The following is a 23,201-nucleotide window of genomic DNA, read 5'->3' as shown; positions in this document are numbered from 1 at the left end:
ACCCCACCTACCCCGGGACTCTTTATGGATGTCGTCAACGACCGCCTCTTCGTGAAACATAAACCGAGCATCGCTTCTCAACGTGATTCACCTAATAACCGTCCACTTGCACCTGAAATTCACCATAGAACCTCTCGCGCGCCAGACGATAGCGAAGCTGCCACATACGCTCTCGCTTTCAACCCCCATCACACATCGGCAGTCTCATATCCGAGCTCCGTTGTATCATCCGCTGTAATCCGAGCTTCCGTGAACACTATTGGCTCGAAATGCCTCGATTCGGCGGTGACTCGCGGTCGCCTTCTCCTCCAAATATGGCGCCGTCCAGCGATGACGGTGAACCCACGTGGAGGCTGTTCTTTGATCCCGAGGAGGTTGACGAGATGGACAATGACGATGACGAATATGACCCTGATTTCCAAGACGAGCCCAATGAAGAGGACGACGATGAAAGTGAATATCATGGTGAGCCAGATTACCACCTGCGTTGAGATGCTGCGAGCTTCATTGGCCTCGTTGCTTACACCCCGCAGATGCCGACGACGGTGGCGACGGCAACGTCGAGGTCGAAATGCTTTTGAACGCAGGGGAGAATGACGAGGAAGAAGACGATGACGATGACGAAACTGGACCTGACAATACGATTTCAAGAATTATGGCTCTGTTGAGTATGTCTTGCCTCCCATGACCAGCTCCTGGCATCACGACTGACACTAAACAACAGCGGGTGCGCGCACCGGAACGGGCTTTCTAACGAGGGCCCAACTGCTTGGTCTGATTGAGAGGGGGGAAGTGACGTTGCGCGGTGTTGATGAAGACGACGAGGACGACGACGTCAACCCGTGGGGAGCCGGAAGACGCAGGAGGAGGCCTCGGGAGCCGGTCAAATTTCCCAAGGTGCCGAGCGACGAGGGCACGAAGCTGATGCACTCTGGCGCATTTGGTTCAAACAAGTACCGCGTGTCGAAGAAGCAATTGGCAAGGCGGATGCTTGATCGCGAGCTGGGACTCGGTGGCAGACGGGACCGGCAACAAAACCAAGACCTCATGGCCCAGGGTATGATTCCATCAACAACACCCGAGATGATTGTACACTACGACGACCCGGTCTACTCTGGCCAGTTTTCCGACGACGGCAACTTCTTCTACGCATGCGGTCATGATTTCAAGGTCCGCATGTACGACACCTCGAATCCGTACGATTGGAAGTATTACAAGACGGTCACCTACCCCTGGGGTCAATGGACTTTGACAGACGCTTCTCTCAGCCCTGACAACCGCTGGCTGGCTTACACATCCATTCAAAGTAACGTATGTCTTGCGCCTACGGATCCTAACGATACCGGCGATCCGTACACGCTTGACCTTGCCCAACAAAGTGTAGAGCAACAGCGTGCCCAGGGATGGCGCACGAGACACGCCTTTGGAATCTGGTCCGTCAGATTCTCGGGTGACGGTCGAGAACTTGTGGCGGGTACCAACACGCAATCTATTGTCGTCTATGACATTGAGTCGCGTACTGTACTGCATAACGTCGTTGGCCACGAAGACGACGTGAACGCTGTCTGCTTTGCAGATAAATCCTCCCCGCATATTCTCTACTCCGGCTCAGACGACGCAACCATCAAGGTTTGGGACAGACGCAGCATGGGAGACCAAAGACCTGCCGGAGCGTTCGTTGGACACGTCGAGGGTCTCACATATATCGACAGCAAGGGCGACGGCCGATACATTCTCAGCAACGGAAAAGATCAAACGATGAAGCTCTGGGATCTGAGAATGGTCATGTCCATGTCCAAGTACGACGAAGTCAACCCCACCAGGGTGACCGGAAATAGCGATTTCGACTACAGATGGGGAACGTACAGGGACGAGGACTGGTTCCCCCATCCCAACGATAACTCCCTTGTCACGTTCAGGGGCCATCGGGTGATGCGCACACTCATCCGCTGTCACTTCTCGCCACCTGCCAGCACGAATTCGCGATACGTTTACTCTGGCAGCCAGGACGGAAAGGTGTACATCTGGAACTTGGATGCTACTTTGGCGGGCACGATTGATGTAAGAAAGGCGACCAAGAACTCGCGGCCTCTTGAGCGCAGATATCGCATCTACCACGGGGATGACTTCCCAGGCTGGAACACATGCGTGCGAGACGTGAGCTGGCACCCCAATGCGCCAGTACTCGTTGGTAAGTAATGGTACACCCATGCCTACAGCCTAGTAGCTAACAATGGCAGCTTCCGCCTGGAACGGCTTCAATATGGCCCATGGAACGTGCACCTTGCATTCATACAACGAAACCGAGGACGACGAGGCCGAGCCCGAGATGGGTCGTAGTTTGGACGAGAAGCTGCGTCCGGTAGGCGACGTCGGATTCCACATGTAGATTTCCTGCAACACACATCACTAGCGAAAAAGGCAGCATGGGATGATTATTTTCGATTATTTGTACATCCTCCACAAATGTCAACCCCTCTTTTGGCAATGATACATGATCGATGAAGCCTCTGGGTCCGGGGTATCTCCTGACGCTGCATGCGTCTTCCGCCTCTCGAAGTTGCTGTATTGCAATCTAGCCATGCGATGCTTTTGAACCCCTTGCTATTCGTATAACGTGTTCATCTTGGCCGACAACAATTGTCGACGCGGTTTTGGTTTGAGAAGCTGGTCCGCTTTACTGGTGCCTCCGCTTGACGAAAGTGTCGCCGTTTATGCGCCTCCGACGAGGATGTTGTTGACGGGGATGTGGATCAGCTTGACGATGTAGCCGACAGCGCCCATGATGAGGAAACCGACACCGACAGCCTGGCAGAGCTTCAGGAACTCGACCTTGTCGGCTGTTGACACGTTAGCAATTGGCGCACGAGATGGGGACTGCGATGCGCTACGTACGCTTGGTGCACCTCCTCATGAACTGAACACCGTCCTGAGCGAACTCGGAGGGAACCTCAAGGATCTCCTTAACCTGGTCGGCCATTGTGGATAGAAGCGCGTGGGTATCGAGAAGAGAAGACGGGGTAAAGGTCGCAGTAGAATCCCAATGGGTCGCGATATAGAAGGGAAACCGTCGAGAGGACTAAAGGAGGGCGCGACGTCGAGTGTTCAAGACGTGCAGGTCGGATGGGTGGAAGATTCGAGAGGTCGATGGCGAAGGGAGATGTGTTAAATTGGGACAGAGCACGCGCTGTCACCAAGGGTCCCAAAATTTCGGGCTAAGCTCCCGCTATGGCAGGAAGCCAGATTGCCATAAAGGAGGCATGGAGGAATGATGCGCCGGGCCCCGATGCACACGCCACGGGCTGCTTATCTAAGGTGTCGCAAGGTTGATTGCGCGAATGGAGCCTCCTTCAGTGGAGTGGTGCTCGTGAGGCCCTGGATTTCCCCCGCCAGTGGACAAGTGGAGTGCTGGACTGGGCCTGGTCCAGCCAAAGAGTCCCGCGTCTTCAGCACATGATAAGGTGCTTTAGCGACCGTGGTACGTACCGCCACTGCTAAGCACCTCAAAGCTGGACACGGGCTCCACTTGGGCATCCACCGGCGGCGTCTGTGCCTGCCGCAGCCTGGCAGCCGTGGCCCTTGCCTTGTTCCGCCTGGTTCAGGATGCGACCTCAGCTCTCTCAGGAGCTTCCCCCAGTTTTCTTCTCTTCCCAAACGCTCCTCCGGCTTCCCTCCTCAACTGCATTTCTTCATCGCGTCAACACCAAGACGACTTTATCTCCATCCGCTGGCTGATACCGACCCAGCACGCGTTATCGAACCCGACGCGTCGCTTTGACGCCCTTGAAAATACCAGACCAAGTCGCCAGCGACGCACCTGCGGCTGCTGACCTCGCCCGGAAACCTTAACTGGCTTCCTAGATCCCTTACTAACCACCCCCGGCTGACAGCTTCGGCCGCAAGTTGAGCGGGCAGGCACGCGCAAGGAGGCGACGGCCAAAAGGCGGTGGCAGAACGGGCAAACGGACTCTGGAATCTCGGGATCCTGTTTCCACCTCTCTCCCTCGTCCAACTTCTATCTTTTGCCTGTACCTAAGGCTTTCTGGGGCCGGAAAAACAAGGAAAGACAAATTATCACGCCTTCTGGGAAGACGGAAGACCGAGGCACAGAGCTTCGTCTTCAATTTTTTACTTGGCTGAAAGAAAAGGGAGAGGACTCCTGGCTTGGGGCATTCAATCCAACCTCTTCCCATCCTGTCCTGTCTGCGGAACGAGGAGTGTACGTATCAGTTGTTCTCTGCTTCCATCCTGTTTCCTGCTCGAGTTCCATTTGGCTCAAGATTTCTTCTGGCAATGACCCTGTACCTGGCAGCGGCTGATGATCCCGTTCAAAGACTGCAGACGGTCCCTGTATCTTCGCAGACTAATAACAACCATTTTACAACCACAACCAAGCTCTCTACTTCAACTCACGGCTACCAGATACCACCGGCACCATGGCTGAAGAGGAATTCGAGATCGACATCTACGGCGACGCGCCCCAAGATAACCACGACGGCAACGCTGAGGCCTACGATGGAGGTGCCACCAACGGAAACGCCGACGATCACCACACGGAGCAGAAGCACGACAACCACGAAGAGTATCACGACCAGAACGAGCAGGACCAGCAGGACGCACCTGCCCCTCAGCAGGGCGTCAAGAGAAAGGGCGACGACCGGCCTATCGACCCCGGTGCGACGACGGCCATCATGATTTCTGACCTCAACTGGTGGAACACCGATGATGACATCAGGGGATGGTGTAGAGAAGGCCATTGCGAAGACGAGCTGAAGGACATAACGTTTAGTGAGCACAAGGTCAACGGCAAGAGCAAAGGGTAGGTTGCAGAGGTCCTTTAGGGAGTGTCGGCTGGCTAACTCTCCCAAAGGCAAGTATACATCGAGTTTACCACTCAACAAGCAGCAACAGCAGCCAAGCATGCTATTGAATCAACAGATGGCGTCAACGGTGCCCCGAAGAAGCACAACGTCACCTACTCGAACCCCAACGTCAACCCGTTCCGTACGCTGCCTAAGGATGCACCAAACCGCGCGGGTAAGGACCAGGGATCCTCTCGCGGCGGCTACAACAACCAAGGCTCTTCGATGGGCGGCGAGTTCCGCGGCGGCTACCGCGGCCGAGGAGGTTTTAATGGACCTCGCGGAGGTATGAACCAGGGCTTCAACCGCAACTTTTCAGGTGGCGGCGGCATGGGAGGCGGATTCAACAACAACATGGGTGGTGGCTTCAACAACGGCATGGGCGGAAACTTCGGCGGCGGCGGCGGCTTCAACCGGGGCGGCGGCTTCGGTGGAGGTATGCGCGGCGGTCCCGGAATGCGCGGCGGCCGTGGTGGCGGCATGAACAACCCGATGGGTGGTATGGGTATGGGACCGATGGGCGGTATGCCGATGGGAGGTATGCCCAACATGAACATGATGGGCGGCGGAATGCCTGGTACGACCCCCTTTCCCTGCGAATTTCAACTTCGTCCTTCACCTTCAATTGCTGGTTTTCTCCTTGGGCAATCCCCTTTCCTTCCATCTCAACCGAGCAGTTGGCCACTTTCGTTATTTTCTTCCGCTCCCGGGCGATCCGTTCTCTCTGCGTCTCATCCCACCACTGAGCAACCCGCAAAACGCAAGCGTTCAGCGGACGTAGTAGCGGAGGCGTCAGACCTGAGGAGCAAACGTGCAGCGGAAGTAATAGCGGAGTTGCCAGACCTGAGGGACCGACGTCTGAAAGACTGGCTCGCCAGAATCTCTCCTGAGCCATGACGGCCATGCCTTTTTCAGGCTGCAGGCAACCTCCTGGACAAGCTGAAGCTTTCTTTAACCCTACTTCTGTTTTGTTTTCAGTTACAGTTATTTCGTCGGTGGAGAGCCGCACGCTAACGACAAAACAGGCTTCCATGGCATGCCCCAACAGTTCAACCCAGCATTCTTTGGAGGAAACCAGGGCGGAGGCAACGACTGGGGCAACCCTCACGGTGCAAAGAGACCTCGGCCGGAGTAGGGCTCCTGGAGAAAGGGCTCTTCGGCAACTCACCCACGCCCCACCTCGAAATAGTGTCTTGGACTTCAATGGGAGAGTTTCAACAATAATGGAGTGTTGCTTGCGAACAGGTCACCAGTCCCAGCACATTGTACAGCTGGATAGAATGAGACCAATGCTGTCTGCTCGTTTGCTAAGTCACAGGATCGGATACAGAGTGTACTATTAGAATTTTGATTGCATGGGAAGAAAGGTTTCCGGCAGCTCGGTCCTGGCGTTAGAGTTGTTTGAACAAACCGCACCTTGTACACACATCCAGGCTGCGTTTGCTTATCAAAGTTACTGTATTCACATTTTTCATCTCGTCTTGAGTTTCTGTATCGTCGTGCGGACGAGCTCCTGTATCTGTCCCCACCGCATCACAAGCATCTCCCGCTGGAACTCCTCGCCCTCGTTCAGCTTACTTATCAGCTCAACCTTGCGAGAGATCTCCCCGTCATACGCCACGAGCACCTCTTTCAAAATGTCATCAACCTCAGCCTGCTCCGCTTCCCCGTCTTCGAACCCATCCACGAACCTCGCCCACCTCCTCGCTGGCAGCACCATACTCCTCAACGCAACCTGCGTCCGATAACACACCGTCTCCGCATCGACCATCCACTTCCCCAGGAACCCCCTTTCCTCGAGCCTCTTCCTCTGCGCAGCGCCTAACCTCGGAAGCAGCACCTCGTCAAGACACGCCTCGTCCCACTCGTTCTCCCCATCCCCCATCACGAAGCCGTACTCCACCAGCAGAAAGTCGTTGCTATGCCGCCCGTAGCAGATATGGATCTCCTCCCCGGAGGCATAGTCCCTGTCCGCGCGGATGGTGAAGGATTCGGTGTCGAAGGCGACGTTGCACCCGCGCGAGGCGTGGTTGAGCAGGTCCGCGACGGGCTGCAGGATCATGTGGTCATCGCGGCTGCGCTTGGCCGTGCGCGGGGTGACGTGGTAGAAGGTGCGTGAGTTGACGAGCAGCCAGGCGTGGCGGTAGGCGGCGTAGGTCAGGTCCGGGAGGGCGGCGGCGGCGAGGGACCAGTGGGCCTCGAACTTTTCGGACTGCGCGGCGAGGAGGGCGGCCGCTTTCGGGGGCAGGTGGGCTGTGAGCGCGGCGGGCCAGGTGAGCGGGCAGGAGTAGAGATCTGCGGGCGTCGGGAAGACGGTGGACCAGATTTTGAAGGAGGAGGAGGTGTCGAGGGCGATGTCGGCGGCGAGGAGGGCGTGGACGGCGGTGTCTTTTGGGAAGAGGCAGGATATGGGTTTGGGGACTGTGGCAATTGTTTTTAGGCAGGGAATGGGCACGTCGAGGACGGCGTCGTCTTTCTGGGGGTTGTGTTAGTGATGTCGTGGGCGAGGAAGAGGGAGGGAAGAGGCTGACTTTGATGGGTGAGGTTGCGACGACGCCTATGCCGCGGCCGGGAAGGGCGCGAGGCCCAACGTTGTTTATGGTAATGCCTTGGGTCTTTGCCCAGGTTAAGAGGTTCTCGATGGCATCCATGGTGAGTGGATGAGTGTTGGAATATACCTAGTTGGAACTACTGCTGTCCGTCGTCTTCGTGGCAGATGGTCCTCAACGGTTTACCCAGAATTCAATGAATTACTTCAAAAGTGAAAACAAATGCCCACAGAAGTCGTCAACTTTAATCGTGTAACTAAGCTTCCTAAACGATCTGAGTGAGTTCCAGTTACACTGACCGTCCTCTCAAATGACACACAGCAATCGTACCTCAACACGAACAGCATCCCCGAGTCTCATTCATAACATGGCCAGCAGACAAGATCGAGATAGAGACTCCGTGATCGGAACGGTGTTCAAGAATAGAGTCATTCAAGCTTGCTAGTTATGGATGGAGTGTTGAAAGAGACTCAATCAAGCTCAAGATGAGACGGTCACCCGTCAAAAACCAGACTGGCCAATCATATCTCGCCTGCGGGGCACTACCGCAGGAAAGCTTGAACTTTTGGCTTCTTCTCGACGCAGTCTCGATTTTATCGGAAAATAGGTACCCTGGAACGCCACTACCACCCACCATTTCATGTCGGTGCTAGACCCCGCCGATGCCCCGACCCCTCGGCCCCTCTGCAGCGCCATTCGGGGGTACTTTGTGAGGTAATTGACATCGTCCGAGCTCCCAAAAGTTGCACTTCGTGATCGAACCACCACCACGCCGAGCTGAGCTCATAGCTCCAAAAAGCTCCAATTTCACCTTCTTGCCGTGAAACGCTTCCTCTGCATACCATATACGGTTTCAATTACCTCTCACACCCAAAATGAAAGCTCTCCGCGCCATCCCGCGCACAAATGGCGCCCTCCCCGCCCTCTACGCCGCCACCACGACGACAACACCATCCTCCCGCCCCTTCTCCGTCCTCAACCGCCCGCCGCCAAACTACGAAGGCCACGTCCCCCTAAACCGCATCGAAAAGGCTTCCCTCGCCATCGGCGCCGGCATCTGGTCCCTGCTCTCCCCGTACCGCGCCGACCTCATCGCCGCCGTCGGCGAGGCCACCGCGACGCCCTACTTCATTTACCGCCTCCGCGACGCCATGCTCGCCGACCCAACCGGCCGCCGCATCCTCCGCGACCGGCCCCGCATGACCTCCACCACGCTCAACCTCGATCGCCTGCGGCAGCTGCCGGACAACAGCGTCGGCCGCGCCTACGTCGGCTGGCTCGACGCCGAGGGCGTCAGCCCGGACACCCGCACGAGCGTGCGCTTCATCGACGACCCGGAGTGCGCGTACGTCATGCAGCGCTACCGCGAGTGCCACGACTTCTACCACGCGCTGACGGGCCTGCCGGTGGTGAGGGAGGGCGAGGTCGCGCTCAAGGCGTTCGAGTTCGCGAACACGCTGATCCCCATGACGGGCTTGGCGACGATGAGCTACGTCACGCTGAAGAAGGGGGGGCGCAGGCGGTTCAGGGAGATTTACGGCCCGTGGGCGGTGAGGAACGGGTTGAGGGCCAAGGAGGTTATCAATGTCTACTGGGAGGAGCAGATGGAGCGGGACGTGGACGAGTTAAGGGCGGAGCTGGGGATTGAGAGGCCGCCTAACATGAGGGCGATACGGAAGAAGGAGCGGGAGGAGAGGAAGAAGGCCATGGAGAAGACGGCCGCGGGGCCATAGCTTTCTCTCGGGAATCGTGACGAGCCAATGTATTTGTAGTGTAGGTTAAAAATTGTAGTTTTCGCGGTGCACTGCAATAGTCGCAAACCAATCTGCGGTTGCAGCATGCTAATAACGCCATTCCATCGCCGGCACATCCATCTCGTGTGCGGCAAGTTGCATGACAGATGCCTGACTTTTGTATGACGCCCCGTCCGCATAGAGAACGGCGTGCCCGAAGAATCTTCTCACGTACCCCTCTCACAGATCCAGCAAGTCATCGTCGTCGTCGTCCCATCCCTTCCTTCGGCTGACCACAATCTTCTCCTCCTCCTTGTTCTCCGCGACGGCAGCCAACAGCTCCTTGAGCTGCGCCTCGGTGACCTTGCTGCGCAGCTGCCCCGACTGCGCGAGCATGATGAGCCTGTTCTCGACGTCCTGTGCGCGCTGCTCCTTGACGAGGCGGATGCGGCCCAGCCGGTCCGCGGCCTCGGGGTGGAGGATCTGGTTGAGGATCTGTTGTCTCGCTTCGGCTTCTTGTTGTCTATGTCATGTGTCCTTAAAGTCAGCCAATGTTTGTGCGAAAGAGAATGAAGGGGAAGCAAATGACGGAATGACGTACTGCCTCTGCTCGGCCTGCTTCTGCTGGGAACCGCCGCCGCCGCCGCCGGAACCTCCTCCAGCCCCGGCCTGCGCCTTGAGCTGCTCGAGGCGGGCCTTGCGAATCTGCGTCGCGCGCACGCGGTGTTAGCATTTGTTTTGCCCCGTCACAACAGCAGCCGCGGAATCGGGGGTGCGCTCACCTGGTCAAGCTCGGAGTCGTCCATTTTCCTGGGGAGTGATGCGTGGGTTGCGCCGGTGTTGATGTTTGGTTCAAGGAAACGCTGGGCCGCCCTGCCTGACGGCAGTTTTTTGGCGGGGTTACCTTGCTCAACTGGCGCCTTACAAATTTCACAGCCAATTTGCTTGCGGGTGGTGGATGGTTTGACCGCCAGCCGACGCAGTGACATATCACTGGCAAAAGATAACCAACACGTCTACTTCCAATGAAATCATACAAATCATGTCGCTATTAAAATGTCCAAATGCTAATGCCTGATCTACCGCCTTGAAGTCTCCTCTACATGAACATACGACTGAGTCTTTCTCCAGACGGTCTTATGCTTCGCCTTGACCATACTGACGGCCATTTTGTTCGCAGGCAGCTTCAGGCCCGCCATCTCACCCCTCTGGATGAAGAAACCGTTCAGATAGTCGATGTCCGTAAGCGCCCCCCTGCGAATCTGTAGTGCCATCCTGCTTGGTGCATCCTTCTTCCCCCAGAGTTGGCTCATGATCATCTTCTTCATGTACCCTCTCCGTAGCATATTTTGCAGCTCCGGCGACCGCTTCACCTCCGGCATAATCGCCACCACATCTGCGATCTCTTCCAAAAGCTGGTCCATCAGCAAGTTGGCGTGGCGATTTCTAGTCAGGTCCTTGTACGGCCTATCCAGAAGCACACAGATCGGCTCTGCGACAGCCGAGAACATCAGCGCCGGGATCTTGACCTTCATCCAGTTTTCGAGCTGCATCCCCTGGGCCTTGAGCAAGTCCGCCGTCGCGAACTTCTGCAGCATAGACTGCGTCCTAAGCCATGCCGTTTCCGAGAGGTATTCGTCCCTACCCTCCACGAGCGGTCGCACCCCCGTGAGTGATGTGGCGTAGTCTGGATGCATAACCCGCACCGACTTGGAATTCCTGTTATATGCGACTGGGCTGCTGAAATGCCCGAGAACGATGGAAGGCCTCTTTTCCTCATCTTTGAAATACTTGTTATTCGCGGCCTCGGCAACTCCAAGCCCGTCTGACATGTAGCAGATGGCGGTCCGGTCGTCCACGCGGTGCCGGACCTTGCCCAGCGCCTCGAGTACCTGGCCAGGTCGTCCGCCCACGATAAGATTGCTGATATGGCCGTCATCCTCGACAGATTCCGAACGCTCTGCAAACGCATGGTTGCGATCACTCCAGGGTGCTTTTTCCTTCCATTTAGAATCTCTGCTCACATTACCAGTGACGTTCACATAGCGTGTGTCCTTCGGTATATCGAGCGTCTGTACCGAGTCGTAAACACCGTGTAGCGCATGCGAAATGAATTTTGTCTTTTCGTCTGCCCCCAGAATATGTACCATCCTCGACGATGGCGGCGGCGGTGAGTCGTGCCCCATCATTACGGCAGGCACGTAGAACCTCGACAAAGAATCCGCCTTGAAGATGGCGTAGAGCTCCTTCTCATGCTGCTCTGGTTGCAGACCCAAGACTTTATTAAACTTCTCCTTCGTCGCTTCTGGCACACCCAGTGTCGAGGAACCAGGTACCGTGGCCATCATCTCGTTGGGCGCCACCTTCCCGGGGGCAATGCCATGGGTTGGTCTCCCGAGGCCTAGTTTGTTCGAGGTGTCTGTCGAGACGCATCTGGCTCCCCGGCCGGCGCAAGTGCTACCTGCTTTCCATATTGACTGTGCTTTAGGTATCCGCGCGGAGAGCCGCGGTCTCGGGAGGCTTGCCAAAGTGACTGCCACGGTGACGGGTTGGTGGGTTCGGCGCATGCGCTGCGCGATGTACGTCGGATTTATAAGGTGAAAAGTGAGCGTGGTTCTTGCGTGTGCCACCGAGATATTTCGTCGCGTATGTCGAGGAGCCCCGGAGCGCGAGGGGCGGTCAATTCGTTACTTTAAGACCGAGGGTCGTTATCGGAGTTGGAAGGCGGCGAAGACTAATGACGGGGACATTGACCTCAAAAATTTGGCGCTCAACGTGGGAGCCGTCAATTCCCGGCTCGCAGGCCCGACCCACTGGCCCTGCAGGTACCCCAGAACCTCGTTAGATGCATGATCACCCTTCCATAACCGGATTTCTGAATTTTCAACATCGATCTCATCGCGGGCTCAATCAGGGTGACATTCCACATCAACGCGTCGCTGCTCACTCTTTCTTGGTGCTTTCTTTAACTCATCAGAGGTATACCGCCATCATTCAACCTGACACGACAAAAATTCAAAGATGGCAATGAAGGATATGTCAAATGAGCTCGACAAGCTCGAGACTCACATCGACTCTCTCGAGGATGCTCTTAAGCCCCTAGTCTCCGACCTGCCTCAAATGTCCAGCGAGCTGCCCCTTCTCGACAAAGCGAAAATGTTCGCCCTTACCGCCTACGCCATCGAGTCCCTCCTCTTCTGTCAGTACGCACCTCATTTCTCCCAGGCCATCAACTAACCACCTCACAGCTTCCCTCCGCCTTCAAGGCGTCGACGCCAAGGATCACAATGTCATGACGGAACTGAAGCGGGTGCAGCAGTACTTTGGCAAGATCAAGCAGGTTGAGGAAGCACAGAACCCCGCCCAGCGGACTATGACTGTCAACACGGAAGCAGCGACGAGAATCCTCAAGGCGGATCTGGTGAGCTTCTCCATCTCACGTGCTCGGCGAACCATACTGACAATACTAGGGCGACGACAAGGTTTTGAAGAAGAAGCTGGAGGAGAAGCTGGCTGAGGAGCGTGCTAAGGCGCTTCTCAACTCCATGCAGAAGACAAAGAGACCGGCGCCAGACTCGCCGTCAGCCAGCTCCTCCGGCCCAGAGAAGAAGCAGAGGAACTCGAGGAGAAAGAGCTCCGGCAAGAAGAACAAGTCTTGAGAGCAGGTTTACGATTTTTTGGCGAAATTTGCAGCAAAGGAATTGCATTCGGGCAGACTGGATCCAGAATGTGACTCAGGGTCACGAGGGGTGCCTGCGTGGGAGACTGCTCTCCGGATCCTACGGCTAAACAGGTGGCAAGCAGGCGGCCGCAACACGGACATACGAGCTTTAGTCTCGGCTTCAGGCAGAGGGGATCAGCAGATTGCAATGGGAGAAGGAATCATTCACGCATCGGAATCAAAAGTTTATACCCTCAAATAGACACGGAATCACTTAATGAAATCACCAAAGACAGAACCGCATCTCAAAGTACCCCTTTTTAGCGATATGCCCTTCTGAAGCATACCCACCAATCACAAAAACAAAAGACCCTTCTCCACGCTCTGGACCACGACCGAATTCGCCCTCTGCTGATTGGCCACACCTCGCCACCCCCCGGCCGAAAGCCCAGAAAAAAAGCCGAGCTCCAAACCACCTTTCGCATACCCTTCCGGCGCATAACTTCTGCCGACTTCCCTCCCAATCCACGCCAAAAACTACATATCCCCAAGACATCAACAATCGTCGCCCGCCGCAAACGAACCACACAAACCACCACCACACATACATCCAAGATGCCTCGTCAACGCTCCGTCGGCCGCGCCCCCTCGCGCCCTACCGCTCCGGCCTCCAAGCCCGCTCCCACCCAAGCTCGCCCTGCCACCACCATGGCCGCTCCCCCTCAACACGCCGCTCCCCCGGCTGCTCCCCCAGCCGCCGCTGCCCCTTCTCAGGGCCCCGGTCTCTTTGGCCAGATGGCTAGCACCGCTGCGTACGTCCCGTCCCGTCCCTCGAGATCCTCCTCCTAAACCTTGAAACCGGAACCTCACCCCGCCCGAAAGCTGCAAAGACCATGACAGAATGCTAACAACCCCTTCAGCGGTGTCGCCATCGGTTCCTCCGTCGGCCACGCCATCGGCGGCCTCTTCTCCGGCGGCTCCTCCGAGGCTCCCGCCCAGGCCCAGTCCGCCTCCCCCGTCGCCGCCGGCGCCGAGTCCCAGACGACCTCCCAATGGGGCAACAACTGCGCCGGCGCCACCCAGCAGTTCACAAAGTGCATGGACGAGCAGAACGGCAACATGCAGATCTGCAACTGGTACCTCGAGCAGCTCAAGGCTTGCCAGGCTGCCGCTAGCCAATACTAAGCTTCTTTTCCTGAGGTGCTGATTCGCAGTCCGCTGCGTTGGGGCGACTTGGGTGATGCCGAGTTAACGTCGGATGTTTTTATGTACTTAATGTAACACAACGGAAATGGGAACCAAAATATCAACAAAGGAGCGTATGGGCTCAAGGCCTGCTCCATTGGGGTTGATTCATCACGGGCATTTTGCATTGGCGGAAGCATTTTCAGAATGAGGGGCTTTCTCGAAAGTATATTACATCTCCTAGGTGTACAATAGATGGAAATTCCCACTCGCCAACTCGCGTTTTTGCCTCATCCAAGCTGTTCCTCGTCGTGACCTCGCCCTTCACTCATCCTTCTTCTCGTCGGGTCGTGGCTCAAAGTTGGTCTGCAAGGATTAGCATCCGCCTCATTCCAACGGTGGAAATTTGCACTTACCGAGTTGCCGTTGTAAAACTGTTGGTCCCCCCTCCGATCATCCGCATTCTCAAACTGCGAGAACCTGCCCTTGCGCTGCTCCCGGACCGTGACCGGCTCCGCGGCCCCCTCCTCGTTCCTCCTGCCGAGACCAGAAAACACGCCAGTAATCAGTCCCCAGAGCCACTGCAGCAACGACAGAGGCATCATCAAGAACGTGACCAACACGCCTCCCAAGCCCTCGCCGTCGTACGCACTAACATGCGCCCCGACAGGCGCCAGAACCAGCGTAGACGAAGGCGAGAGCCCCAAATCCGCAAGACTCTTGCCCTCCTCCGTGTCGTCAACCTTCCGGCTAGGCAACGGCGCCAGCACAACCTTGAACCGGTAAGGCTCCTTGCTCCCATCCGTCCGGGCCTCGTCCACCCACTTCCTAACCTCAGCCATCTTCTTCCCGCTCGAGAACCGGTTGCGGATCGTCGACCCGTCCAGAAGCCTCACCTGCAGGGAAGTCATACCGCTCGAGGCAGACTTCCCCGGCGCCAGGGAGCTCGACTCAGACCTCGTCAGCGCCGCAGCGACGTCCCCCAGCTTCGGCTCGGCCTCCTTCTCCCGCAGCGCGGCCCGCTGGGCGGCCTTGGCCCGGCGCTCGGCGCGGTCGTCCTCAATCTTCTTGAGGATCCGCGCCTTTTCCTCGGCCGCCTCCTGGCGCGCCTTCTTGAGGGCCTCCTTGTGGTTGCGGGTGTCCGCCGCCTGCTTGGAGTTGTCGGCCTCCGCTCTTGCGGCGCGGGCTTCCTTGGCCTTACGCTCGTTCTCGGCACGCTCTGCCTCGAGACGGATGGCGCGCTCGGCGAGGACGGCTTGCAGGGCGCGGGCGTTTTCGCGCTCGCGGTCTGTCTGGGCGTTTGCTGCTGGGGTGGGTTGAGTGGCCTGGGTCTGGGGTTCAGTAGTCTGGGCTTGACTCTGGGTGGCGCTTTGAGGGGCAGAGAAGGGCTCCTCGTCGTACAGGTCGTCGGCTGGCTGAGCTGCCGGCGCCGGGGCGGGAGCCGTCTGAGCAGGTTGCGCTGCGGCGGGCTGGCCCTGGGCTCCACGGAAAGCAGTCGTCAGACGTCGTACAAACTCGTCTTTGGTGGTGCCTGCGACGATGTATTCCTTCAGGTCGCCGTTCTTGATGACCACCACGGTAGGCGTATTGGGGAGGGGGAAGATGGCGGCCAGGAAGCCTGCCTCCTCTGAACCCTGCTTCAGACGCAGGGCGACGGCTTCATCTTGGAGCAGAGTAGCGACCTGGTATGTGTGAGATCATGGCTGAAATGGGTTGAGATGAGAGACTTACAGAGTCCTCGGTGAGATACTCGGTCTCCCAGCGCTGGCTCTCTTCCTGCTCATCTGTGGGCATGTGAGTGAATGGTCGATGCGTCGTCGGCGTAAATGAGCTTACCTGTCACGAAGCAGAAGACGCATTTGCTCTGCTGAAGCGCAGAGGCGATGCCCTCTTGCAAGCTTCCTGTGAAGAACATGGCGATATCGAAGCTGTTGGCGCAATGCTTTGGGCGTAGAAGATTGGAGAATCTGAAGCTTGAGGTATGAACAGCTACGTGCTGCCTTAAATAGAGCTTCTGCAAACGCTTCCAGGGTCGCAATGATCCGTTGAAGCTTCGAAATTCACCACAGCTTTTCGTCTGCCAGCTTGAGTCGAAAACTTCAACAGTGAATGTGATCCCGCAGACGAGATATCAAAAACGCACATGCAATGATGACAAGGGACAAGGTGTCGTCCGTTGCGTCCTCCCTTTCCGCTTTCCGTCCGAGACAGCACCAATCCGGCAAGGCCTACACCACACACACCACCCCAAGGGAACCCCACACCCAACGCCACGCCACCGAACCTCCCGCGCTGCAGCTCCTCTCGGTGCAGCTGGAGGTAGGTACCTTACAGGGGGGGGCACATCGAGACCCCAAAAATCCAAACCATCCTGACCTCATCCAGAGCTCCGCGGAAAGCTTCACTTCTGGCCAACACAGCGGTCGTCCTCCCGCCAGCCAACAATACTCACAATGCCGCCGCCAATACCACGAGCCCTCCTCCGGGCGCCAATGCCCACGACAAACCTCTGTCTAAAGTCAATCGCCCTCCGCGCATCATCACGCCAAACACCACCACCTCCACCAGCACCCTCCTCCCGCCGCTCATTCCACACAACCCCCCGCCGCGCCGACGTCCAACCAGGCCCCGACTTCCACTCGATAGTCGACAACCCCCCCGACCTCGTCCGCACCGGCCGGCGCCACGGGCCGGGCCTCATCATCCTCGCCCTCATCCCCGTGACGGCCTTCGTCCTCGGCACATGGCAGGTCCAGCGCCTGGACTGGAAGACGAAGCTGATCGCAAAGTACGAGGACCGCCTCGTCCGCGACCCGCTGCCCCTCCCGCCGCGCATCGACCCGGATGCCGTCAGCGAGTTCGACTACCGCCGCGTCTACGCCACGGGCCGCTTCCGCCACGACAAGGAGATGCTCATCGGCCCGCGCATGTGGGAGGGCGAGCAGGGCTACATGGTCGTCACGCCGCTCGAGCGCGAGGGCGACGGCACGACGGTGCTGGTGAACCGCGGGTGGATCAGCAAGGCCATGGCGGAGCAGGGCAAGCGGCCGTACGGGCTGCCGCGGGGGGAGGTCACCGTCGAGGGCCTGCTGCGGGAGCCGTGGAAGAAGAACATGTTCACGCCCGAGAACAGGCCCGACAGGTGGGAGTTTTTCTTCCCCGATGTTCACCAGATGGCGGAGCTCACGGGCAGCCAGCCGGTATGGATTGAGGCTACTATGGGTATGTTTCGTCGTTTTGCTCTGTTCTGTTTGTACAGCATGCTGACGCTCGCGCAGAGCACGAGTTCTTCCGTATCGTCGACCTCAAGTCTAGGGGCATCCCCATCGGCAGAGCCGCAGAAGTGAACCTGCGGAACAACCACGCCCAGTACATATTTACATGGTATTCCCCCCTTTCCGTTCCTGATTCCCATAGGTATATGCTGACATTAATCATAGGTATGGCCTCGCCTTTGCGACGTCCATCATGTTGTGGATGGTCGTCAAGAAGCCTGCGTCCGACATCTCGCGCCGGGTTCGCATGAACAAGCACTGGTAGATTTAGACTCAATCAGTCTCAGCTTCCATCCTCGCCGCCGCCTTTTGTGGAGCGCCGCTTCTTCCTAGGCTCAGCGGGCGGTAATGGTTTGGGCATTCTCAACTCCTGCAACAGCTCCCGGGGCAGGTGTCTCTGTGCCAGGGAGAAGGGCGTAGTTGTCGAGTTGGTCTGGCGTTGTCTGTAAATGTAAAATATCAGCGCCACACATGTACAATCCGTAAAAGAAAAAAGTAGATACCCAAAACCGGGCCACCATGTTTCTCCTAAGGGGCAACATACCTTCGCATGAGTGTAAGCATATCACTCTCGTCAATCGTCTTCCTCTTCGCGTGCTTCGCGTACGCAGAGAGGTCGTCCCCAAGCTGCTCAAAGAACCAGTCCGACGCCCGCTGAATCTCCGCCAGCGCCTCCGGGCTGATCTTCGTCTTCGTAATACCGCTCGACTTGGCAAACGTCCCCGCTAGCCTCTTCACCACCGCAGGCGGCAGAGAGGGGTACTCCACACCATACCTGGACAGCTTCAGCCCCTTCTTCGAGAGCTGCTTCCGCCTCTGCTCGAGATGCACACTCGCCTCGCCGCCCTCCTCCTCCGTCGCATCCGCGTCCACGCCAGTCAGATCCATGCCGTCCTCCGGCGCCGGCGGTCCGTAATCCTCCGGGCTCGAGCTGCGCAGATCGTACGCCGGCCCGTAGTCCTCAAAGTCCCCGAACGCAGGCGGCGGCTGGTCGCCGGGCAGCGGGCCGATGTTAATGGACGGCTGCTCGTCCGTGATCTCGGGCAGCGGCCGCGCCGGCGAGCTCTGCCCCTCGACGGCCATCATGAACGTCGTCTGGTCCGCGTCTACGGGCACCTGGAACCCGAAGTCGCTCTCCCGCGCCGGGATCAGCGTCTCCCGTCTCGTGGCGTCCTCCTCGATCCTAGACATCATCGTCAGCACCACCGTCTTCTTCCTCTAAGAATAATCATTGCGCTCTCACCTCTCAAGACTGCGCTCCCTCTCCCTCCCATCCTCGTCAAAATCGACAAAGCCCGGATCAAACCCGCCCCCATCATCGTCATCGTCCAAATCCCCGTAGTCCCGGTACTCCCTCACATCCCCCATCGACAGCCGGCTATTCTGCTCCGTGTACGCCCGTCGCGAGAACTCGATCGTCGCATTCTCGTCATTCACATCGCTCAGCCGCGGCGGCACCAAATCCTCATCATCATCCTCGTCCACATCCAGCGGCAGCGACAGCCGCGGCCGATCAATCGGCAGCTCGTCGTCCTCATCATCATCTTCATCGTACGCAAAACTCCGGTTCCGAATCGGCAAACTGGTCGCGCGCCCCGTCGCCCCATTCTCGCTCGGCGACGAACTCGACGCGATCGCCTGCGTATCGTGTTTCGCCACCCTACTAAGACCCCTCAGCACATCAAACATGCTCTCCCTTCTCGGGCGGATGCTTTCCCTTCGTTTCTTCCCGCCGGGCGTGAGCGCCGCCGCGCGCCGCTGGTCGATCGTGCGGTACGCCGCCCGCGCATGCGGCGTGGCCGCCAGACTCCGCCGCCCCGAGGCCGAGAGGCCCGGCGTCCCGGGGACGCCGCGATACGCCGAGCTGCGCAGCGAGGAGCGCAGCGGGGCCGGGTTGGACGGCGTCTGGAGGGATGCGCGGCTGGACGGCGGGTCGAGGCTGAAGGCGCGGCCCCGGGCGGTCGGGGTGCGTGCTGCGGCGTTAAGGCGGCCTGTGTGCGTGTCCATGATCGCGGAGGAGAAGAGGGGGTCGTCGTCGTCTGAGAGGAAGGAGGCGCCGTCGCGGCCGGTGGTGGGTGTGTTGAACGACATTGTCGTGTGTGTGTTGCGATGGTGTGCTACACCCTCGCTTTCGTCGTCGGTCGAGCTTGGTAGGAGGCGGGCGTGTGTGAGGCTTACAGCTGAAAAGCTGATTCAATCCGTGGCATCACGGCCGCAATACAGAGTCGGGGTGCCGGTGGAGTTGTGTCGGTCGTCGGTGTGTGGATTGCGATACTGATGGTTCACTCACTTCCCCCGCGGCCAGACACAGACGCGACTGAATCGACGCGCCCAGCTTCGACGGGATGTCGTTGAACAAGCAGGGTGTGCACGGGCCATGTTTTCTCTCGGCCCCACCCACCGGCACGCCTCACCTCCATCAACATGGATCTCTTCCGGCCGGGCTTCAGTTGTCCGGCTCACCGAGAACTCTATCCATTACTAAGGGTTGACTGAAGTTCGTGCAGCAGAAAATCAATCGGGGGCAAGGGTTGTGCTTCTAGAATAACATGCAGCTTGGTGTTTTCGTTTCTGGCGGTACAGCTTCTGGAACCCGAAAACGAGGGGGCGATTCTTGAGTCGTTGGGGTGTTGACGACTGAGCTAAGCTGGGCAGATGATTCCGAGGACGACATGTGCTTCATTGAGGAGAAACATTCCGATGATATCGATTCGGCATCGTGTCGTCGCACCTCCAGCCCGAGGTCGCTACAGACCTTGCGGTTTCCACCGCCGACCTGTCAAACTCTAGTGGGATAGGTCTCAACTAAGCTTAAGACTAATTACCTCGCAGCCTTCATCATACCACACCACACCACCTCGCCTTTCACTCCCAACATCTCGTTCTCGTTCTCGAGAAAAGCAGCATTGCGAACACATTCAGTGCGCCAAACTCCAAAAAAAGAACACTCAGCCCTGCTAGGAAGATCTTTTCAGTCAAGATTAAACTCCCGAAACCTTGGTGCAAATCGCCCCCAACTTCCATGCCATCCAACACGGGTCGGTCCTCAATCCCATCAGCGTAGAACACCATAAGTGCTTACTCCAAGCATCCTCGCTTACAAAATCAAGATATGGTCTTCAACCTCGGACTTAGCAGTAAAGCCGTCTGTTCTCACGCAGTTCAATCCGGACTTTGGCATGTTGCTTCAACAGTGTAGGAGCCCGTAAATTTTCGGCTGCAGGTCGGGGTCTCACTAGCCAATGAAGCCAGTGTCTTACAAATACGACGACATCTCCAGGGAAATCCAGCTGGAGTGAAATGGACTTCTGAGTGAAGATGAGGAATCAAGTAGACTGATATCATAACGTTGTCTTCGTGTATGTCGTATTTACGTTATATCCGCTCTTGGGCCAATGCAGTGAATGACAGATGCCCAGATCTCATATCTTACTTACTTTTCTTGTAACCCGAAGAAGTATCTGAATATTAGTTGAGGGGGCGTTTCTTGACCATATGGACGCATACAGCAGCCAGAAACTTACCAAACCTACGTATTGAGCAATCTTGTTCTACGCCCTCTTTCTACCGATGTCAGGCGATCTCGTACTCTTGACCGGTGCAACCGGCTTTGTGGGCTTCAGAACACTTCTGTCAGCTTTGAGAGCTGGCTATCGCGTTCGATGCGCCGTTCGGTCCCAATCAGGCATCGACAAGATTCTGACAGCGCCTAGTCTGCGTGACCTCGGACCGTCAGACTCACAGCTACAGTGGGCTGTCGTCCCGGACTTCACCACAGTGGGCACCTTCGATAAGGCAGTCAAGGGCGCCAAATACATCATCCATTGTGCGTCTCCGGTGGTCAAGTTCCAACCTGACGGCGGCCTGGGAAGAGAACACGAGATCTACGTCGAACCTGCCGTGCAAGGCGTCCTGGGCATGCTTCAGAGCGCATTGTCGCATGCCAACGACACAGTAAAGCGGATCGTTGTGACAAGCTCCATTGTGGCCATCATGCCAAGGTCCTGCTTTCGGGGCGAGGGTTTGGATCGACCAGCTTTCACCGGACAATCCCGACTTCCATGGCCCATTCCTCCGTACGAGGACCCGTACAGCGCCAGCAAGACTGCTGTCCTCGAAGCCTCTGAGAATTGGATGAAGGAGCATCGTCCGCCATTTGACCTCATATCGATTATGCCCGGCTGGGTCTTGGGCCACGAGGAACTTGCCACATCGACAGAAGCTATCCTGTCAGGCTCCAACAATGCCTTGCTTTACTGCTTAGTAGGCGGCGAGCGCGACTACCCCATTAACACGGGTTACATCTCGGTTGGTGATCTAGCGGACGCGCACGTCATTGCGTTGTCCCCGTCTGTTTCGGGCGGCCAGTCTGTCATCCTCTCTCAACATCTCGATTTCGAAGAGGCAAGGGAAATCGCGAAGAAGGCATTCCCCGATGCGTTTGAAAAGGGCATTCTTAGCGAGAGCGGCGTGCAGCCAACCGTGAGCATTCCGACGGATGCCTCCGACGGCGAGAAGCTACTTGGACGCAGGTTTGCAACTGCTGAGGAGGTAGTAACGGAAGTTGCGGCGCAGTATGTGAAGCTCGCCGAGCAAAGAAGCTGAGAAAAAGCAAAGCAAGACAGCTCGTCTAGCTCGCAGAGTGTAATGCAACCACCTTGCATCCATAGAAGGCCACTAGAACCCGTTTGGAAGAAATGCCAGTCGTTTTCCGAATCTCAAACCGGATGCCCACCGCCAGGTTGCATTGGCGAATGCAGCATTGCGAAGCTCATATCGATAATCGTTGCAGATGACGAACTGACTGCAAGGCCGACGATGCTGTGCATTTCGCATGCAAGCCACGGCGATGTGATGACGTCCGTGGTGCTGTAGTGCGTAATCAGGCGCATGAGGAAACAGGTGCGGTTACATGTGAGAAAGTGATCTGTGCGGCACGCAACAAGTTGGGTCGGTTCGAAGACGAGGTACGGATGAGACCTCTGAATGTTTCGAGGAAACACATGCCCTGGTTCTTGACGTTCCATGACAGCCCCGAGCAGGCCCCAAGGGCGGTGCTCTCGAAAGCCGGGGAAACGTCGTGATGGCCGGGAATGTAGCCGCCAAGCAAACGGATGATCTGACGATTGTTTCTTTCAACTTGACAGGAGTTGCTGGGCAAGGAAGACATAGGACGGGTTGGCGGGATCAGAGAAAGTCAGCAACAAGGTGTGCTTGATGGCAGCCGGATGGACTCCGAAGGCGGCTGGTGTGGACGGCCGGAACAGCGGCGGACAGGGCCCCCACAGCGAATGACTGGAGTGGACGGCGAAGAGGTGGCGCGAAGGGGGATTGCGACTAGGATGATGGATGGAGCCGACTCAATATCCGTGCCTGGCGGACGAACGACGAGGCATGGCCGGTCGGGCATGTGGGCTGGTCGGCGGTTGGAATCAATAGAGCCATGGACCGTTGCAATTCCCAGCAAATCAGACCAGCGGTCCTTCCGCCTTGGGCTCGTCAATCTCACTGCTGCGGAGCCTCGTCTTTCGCGTGCAAAGGTGAAATATGAAGATGGGCGGATGTGTAAGTGGCTGTGGTAAGGTACGGTGTGGCCAGTGACTGGGCACCCCTTGAAAGCAGGCATGGTGGACACGGGCTGGAAGGCGGAAAGAAGGAGCTTCAAAACGTTCCTCGGGTGTTCCATCAGAGACTGCAGATTGTAACAAGAGATGCGTCAAGTGGCGCTTGAACTCACTCAAAGAGAGTCTGGGGCGGGCGGCGAGGGGGACGGACCTCTTGTTGTTGGTCTGGGTTTTTTTTGTTCGTCGTCTCCTCCTCACCCTCTTGGTAGAAGCCCCCCAAACCAGCAGCAAAGAAGGGATGGAGACAGAACACAATTTTTTTTCGTCGGCCGTCCTAATGGTGGTAGTAATGGTGGTGTTGATGGCCATGGA

The 23,201-nt window shown here is 57.3% G+C and overlaps 13 protein-coding genes across 13 annotated transcripts; 7 read left to right on the top strand and 6 right to left on the bottom strand.

The window, feature by feature from the left end:
* Positions 1–314: 314 nt before the first annotated feature.
* Positions 315–2,389, top strand: LE14B (LEC14B protein; the record flags this gene model as incomplete). Its single annotated transcript, XM_037327726.1, has 4 exons — positions 315–465; positions 534–668; positions 725–2,191; positions 2,241–2,389. 4 exons carry the CDS (start codon positions 315–317, stop codon positions 2,387–2,389), a joined length of 1,902 nt encoding a protein of 633 aa, XP_037174138.1.
* A 323-nt stretch (positions 2,390–2,712) lies between these two features.
* CGCA056_v012481 (putative protein transport protein Sec61 subunit gamma) lies at positions 2,713–2,980 on the bottom strand (the record flags this gene model as incomplete). Its single annotated transcript, XM_037327725.1, has 2 exons — positions 2,713–2,840; positions 2,896–2,980. 2 exons carry the CDS (start codon positions 2,978–2,980, stop codon positions 2,713–2,715), a joined length of 213 nt encoding a protein of 70 aa, XP_037174283.1.
* Positions 2,981–4,436: 1,456 nt separating this feature from the next.
* CGCA056_v012480 (uncharacterized protein) lies at positions 4,437–5,997 on the top strand (the record flags this gene model as incomplete). Its single annotated transcript, XM_037327724.1, has 3 exons — positions 4,437–4,819; positions 4,871–5,439; positions 5,888–5,997. The coding sequence occupies 3 exons, from the start codon at positions 4,437–4,439 to the stop codon at positions 5,995–5,997; spliced, it is 1,062 nt and encodes a 353-aa protein (XP_037174136.1).
* A 336-nt stretch (positions 5,998–6,333) lies between these two features.
* set11 (Ribosomal lysine N-methyltransferase set11) lies at positions 6,334–7,513 on the bottom strand (the record flags this gene model as incomplete). Its single annotated transcript, XM_037327723.1, has 2 exons — positions 6,334–7,338; positions 7,394–7,513. The coding sequence occupies 2 exons, from the start codon at positions 7,511–7,513 to the stop codon at positions 6,334–6,336; spliced, it is 1,125 nt and encodes a 374-aa protein (XP_037173931.1).
* A 773-nt stretch (positions 7,514–8,286) lies between these two features.
* On the top strand, positions 8,287–9,144 carry CGCA056_v012478 (Ubiquinone biosynthesis protein coq4; the record flags this gene model as incomplete). The annotated part of the gene is made up of 1 exon (XM_037327722.1): positions 8,287–9,144. The coding sequence occupies one exon, from the start codon at positions 8,287–8,289 to the stop codon at positions 9,142–9,144; it is 858 nt and encodes a 285-aa protein (XP_037173947.1).
* A 240-nt stretch (positions 9,145–9,384) lies between these two features.
* CGCA056_v012477 (Uncharacterized protein) lies at positions 9,385–9,950 on the bottom strand (the record flags this gene model as incomplete). The annotated part of the gene is made up of 3 exons (XM_037327721.1): positions 9,385–9,667; positions 9,746–9,849; positions 9,927–9,950. The coding sequence occupies 3 exons, from the start codon at positions 9,948–9,950 to the stop codon at positions 9,385–9,387; spliced, it is 411 nt and encodes a 136-aa protein (XP_037174660.1).
* Positions 9,951–10,223: 273 nt separating this feature from the next.
* Positions 10,224–11,492, bottom strand: CGCA056_v012476 (putative 2-dehydropantoate 2-reductase; the record flags this gene model as incomplete). The annotated part of the gene is made up of 1 exon (XM_037327720.1): positions 10,224–11,492. One exon carries the CDS (start codon positions 11,490–11,492, stop codon positions 10,224–10,226), a length of 1,269 nt encoding a protein of 422 aa, XP_037173895.1.
* A 673-nt stretch (positions 11,493–12,165) lies between these two features.
* Positions 12,166–12,803, top strand: CGCA056_v012475 (Exosome complex protein; the record flags this gene model as incomplete). Its single annotated transcript, XM_037327719.1, has 3 exons — positions 12,166–12,343; positions 12,393–12,565; positions 12,615–12,803. The coding sequence occupies 3 exons, from the start codon at positions 12,166–12,168 to the stop codon at positions 12,801–12,803; spliced, it is 540 nt and encodes a 179-aa protein (XP_037174659.1).
* Positions 12,804–13,420: 617 nt separating this feature from the next.
* Positions 13,421–13,990, top strand: MIX17 (Mitochondrial intermembrane space cysteine motif-containing protein MIX17; the record flags this gene model as incomplete). The annotated part of the gene is made up of 2 exons (XM_037327718.1): positions 13,421–13,617; positions 13,726–13,990. The coding sequence occupies 2 exons, from the start codon at positions 13,421–13,423 to the stop codon at positions 13,988–13,990; spliced, it is 462 nt and encodes a 153-aa protein (XP_037173971.1).
* A 324-nt stretch (positions 13,991–14,314) lies between these two features.
* On the bottom strand, positions 14,315–15,905 carry ubxn-4 (UBX domain-containing protein 4; the record flags this gene model as incomplete). The annotated part of the gene is made up of 4 exons (XM_037327717.1): positions 14,315–14,356; positions 14,407–15,672; positions 15,722–15,774; positions 15,827–15,905. The coding sequence occupies 4 exons, from the start codon at positions 15,903–15,905 to the stop codon at positions 14,315–14,317; spliced, it is 1,440 nt and encodes a 479-aa protein (XP_037174661.1).
* Positions 15,906–16,443: 538 nt separating this feature from the next.
* Positions 16,444–17,530, top strand: shy1 (Cytochrome oxidase assembly protein shy1; the record flags this gene model as incomplete). Its single annotated transcript, XM_037327716.1, has 3 exons — positions 16,444–17,212; positions 17,269–17,374; positions 17,431–17,530. The coding sequence occupies 3 exons, from the start codon at positions 16,444–16,446 to the stop codon at positions 17,528–17,530; spliced, it is 975 nt and encodes a 324-aa protein (XP_037173898.1).
* A 263-nt stretch (positions 17,531–17,793) lies between these two features.
* On the bottom strand, positions 17,794–19,356 carry cnp20 (Inner kinetochore subunit cnp20; the record flags this gene model as incomplete). The annotated part of the gene is made up of 2 exons (XM_037327715.1): positions 17,794–18,448; positions 18,509–19,356. The coding sequence occupies 2 exons, from the start codon at positions 19,354–19,356 to the stop codon at positions 17,794–17,796; spliced, it is 1,503 nt and encodes a 500-aa protein (XP_037174383.1).
* A 2,082-nt stretch (positions 19,357–21,438) lies between these two features.
* On the top strand, positions 21,439–21,870 carry ARI1-0 (NADPH-dependent aldehyde reductase ARI1; the record flags this gene model as incomplete). The annotated part of the gene is made up of 1 exon (XM_037327714.1): positions 21,439–21,870. The coding sequence occupies one exon, from the start codon at positions 21,439–21,441 to the stop codon at positions 21,868–21,870; it is 432 nt and encodes a 143-aa protein (XP_037173896.1).
* Between the last annotated feature and the right edge of the window lie 1,331 nt (positions 21,871–23,201).

This window comes from Colletotrichum aenigma (assembly GCF_013390185.1).
Source record: "Colletotrichum aenigma strain Cg56 chromosome Unknown KSG_Cg56_contig08, whole genome shotgun sequence".
Classification (NCBI taxonomy): domain Eukaryota; kingdom Fungi; phylum Ascomycota; class Sordariomycetes; order Glomerellales; family Glomerellaceae; genus Colletotrichum; species Colletotrichum aenigma.
This window is presented reverse-complemented; position numbering and strand designations above follow the sequence as displayed.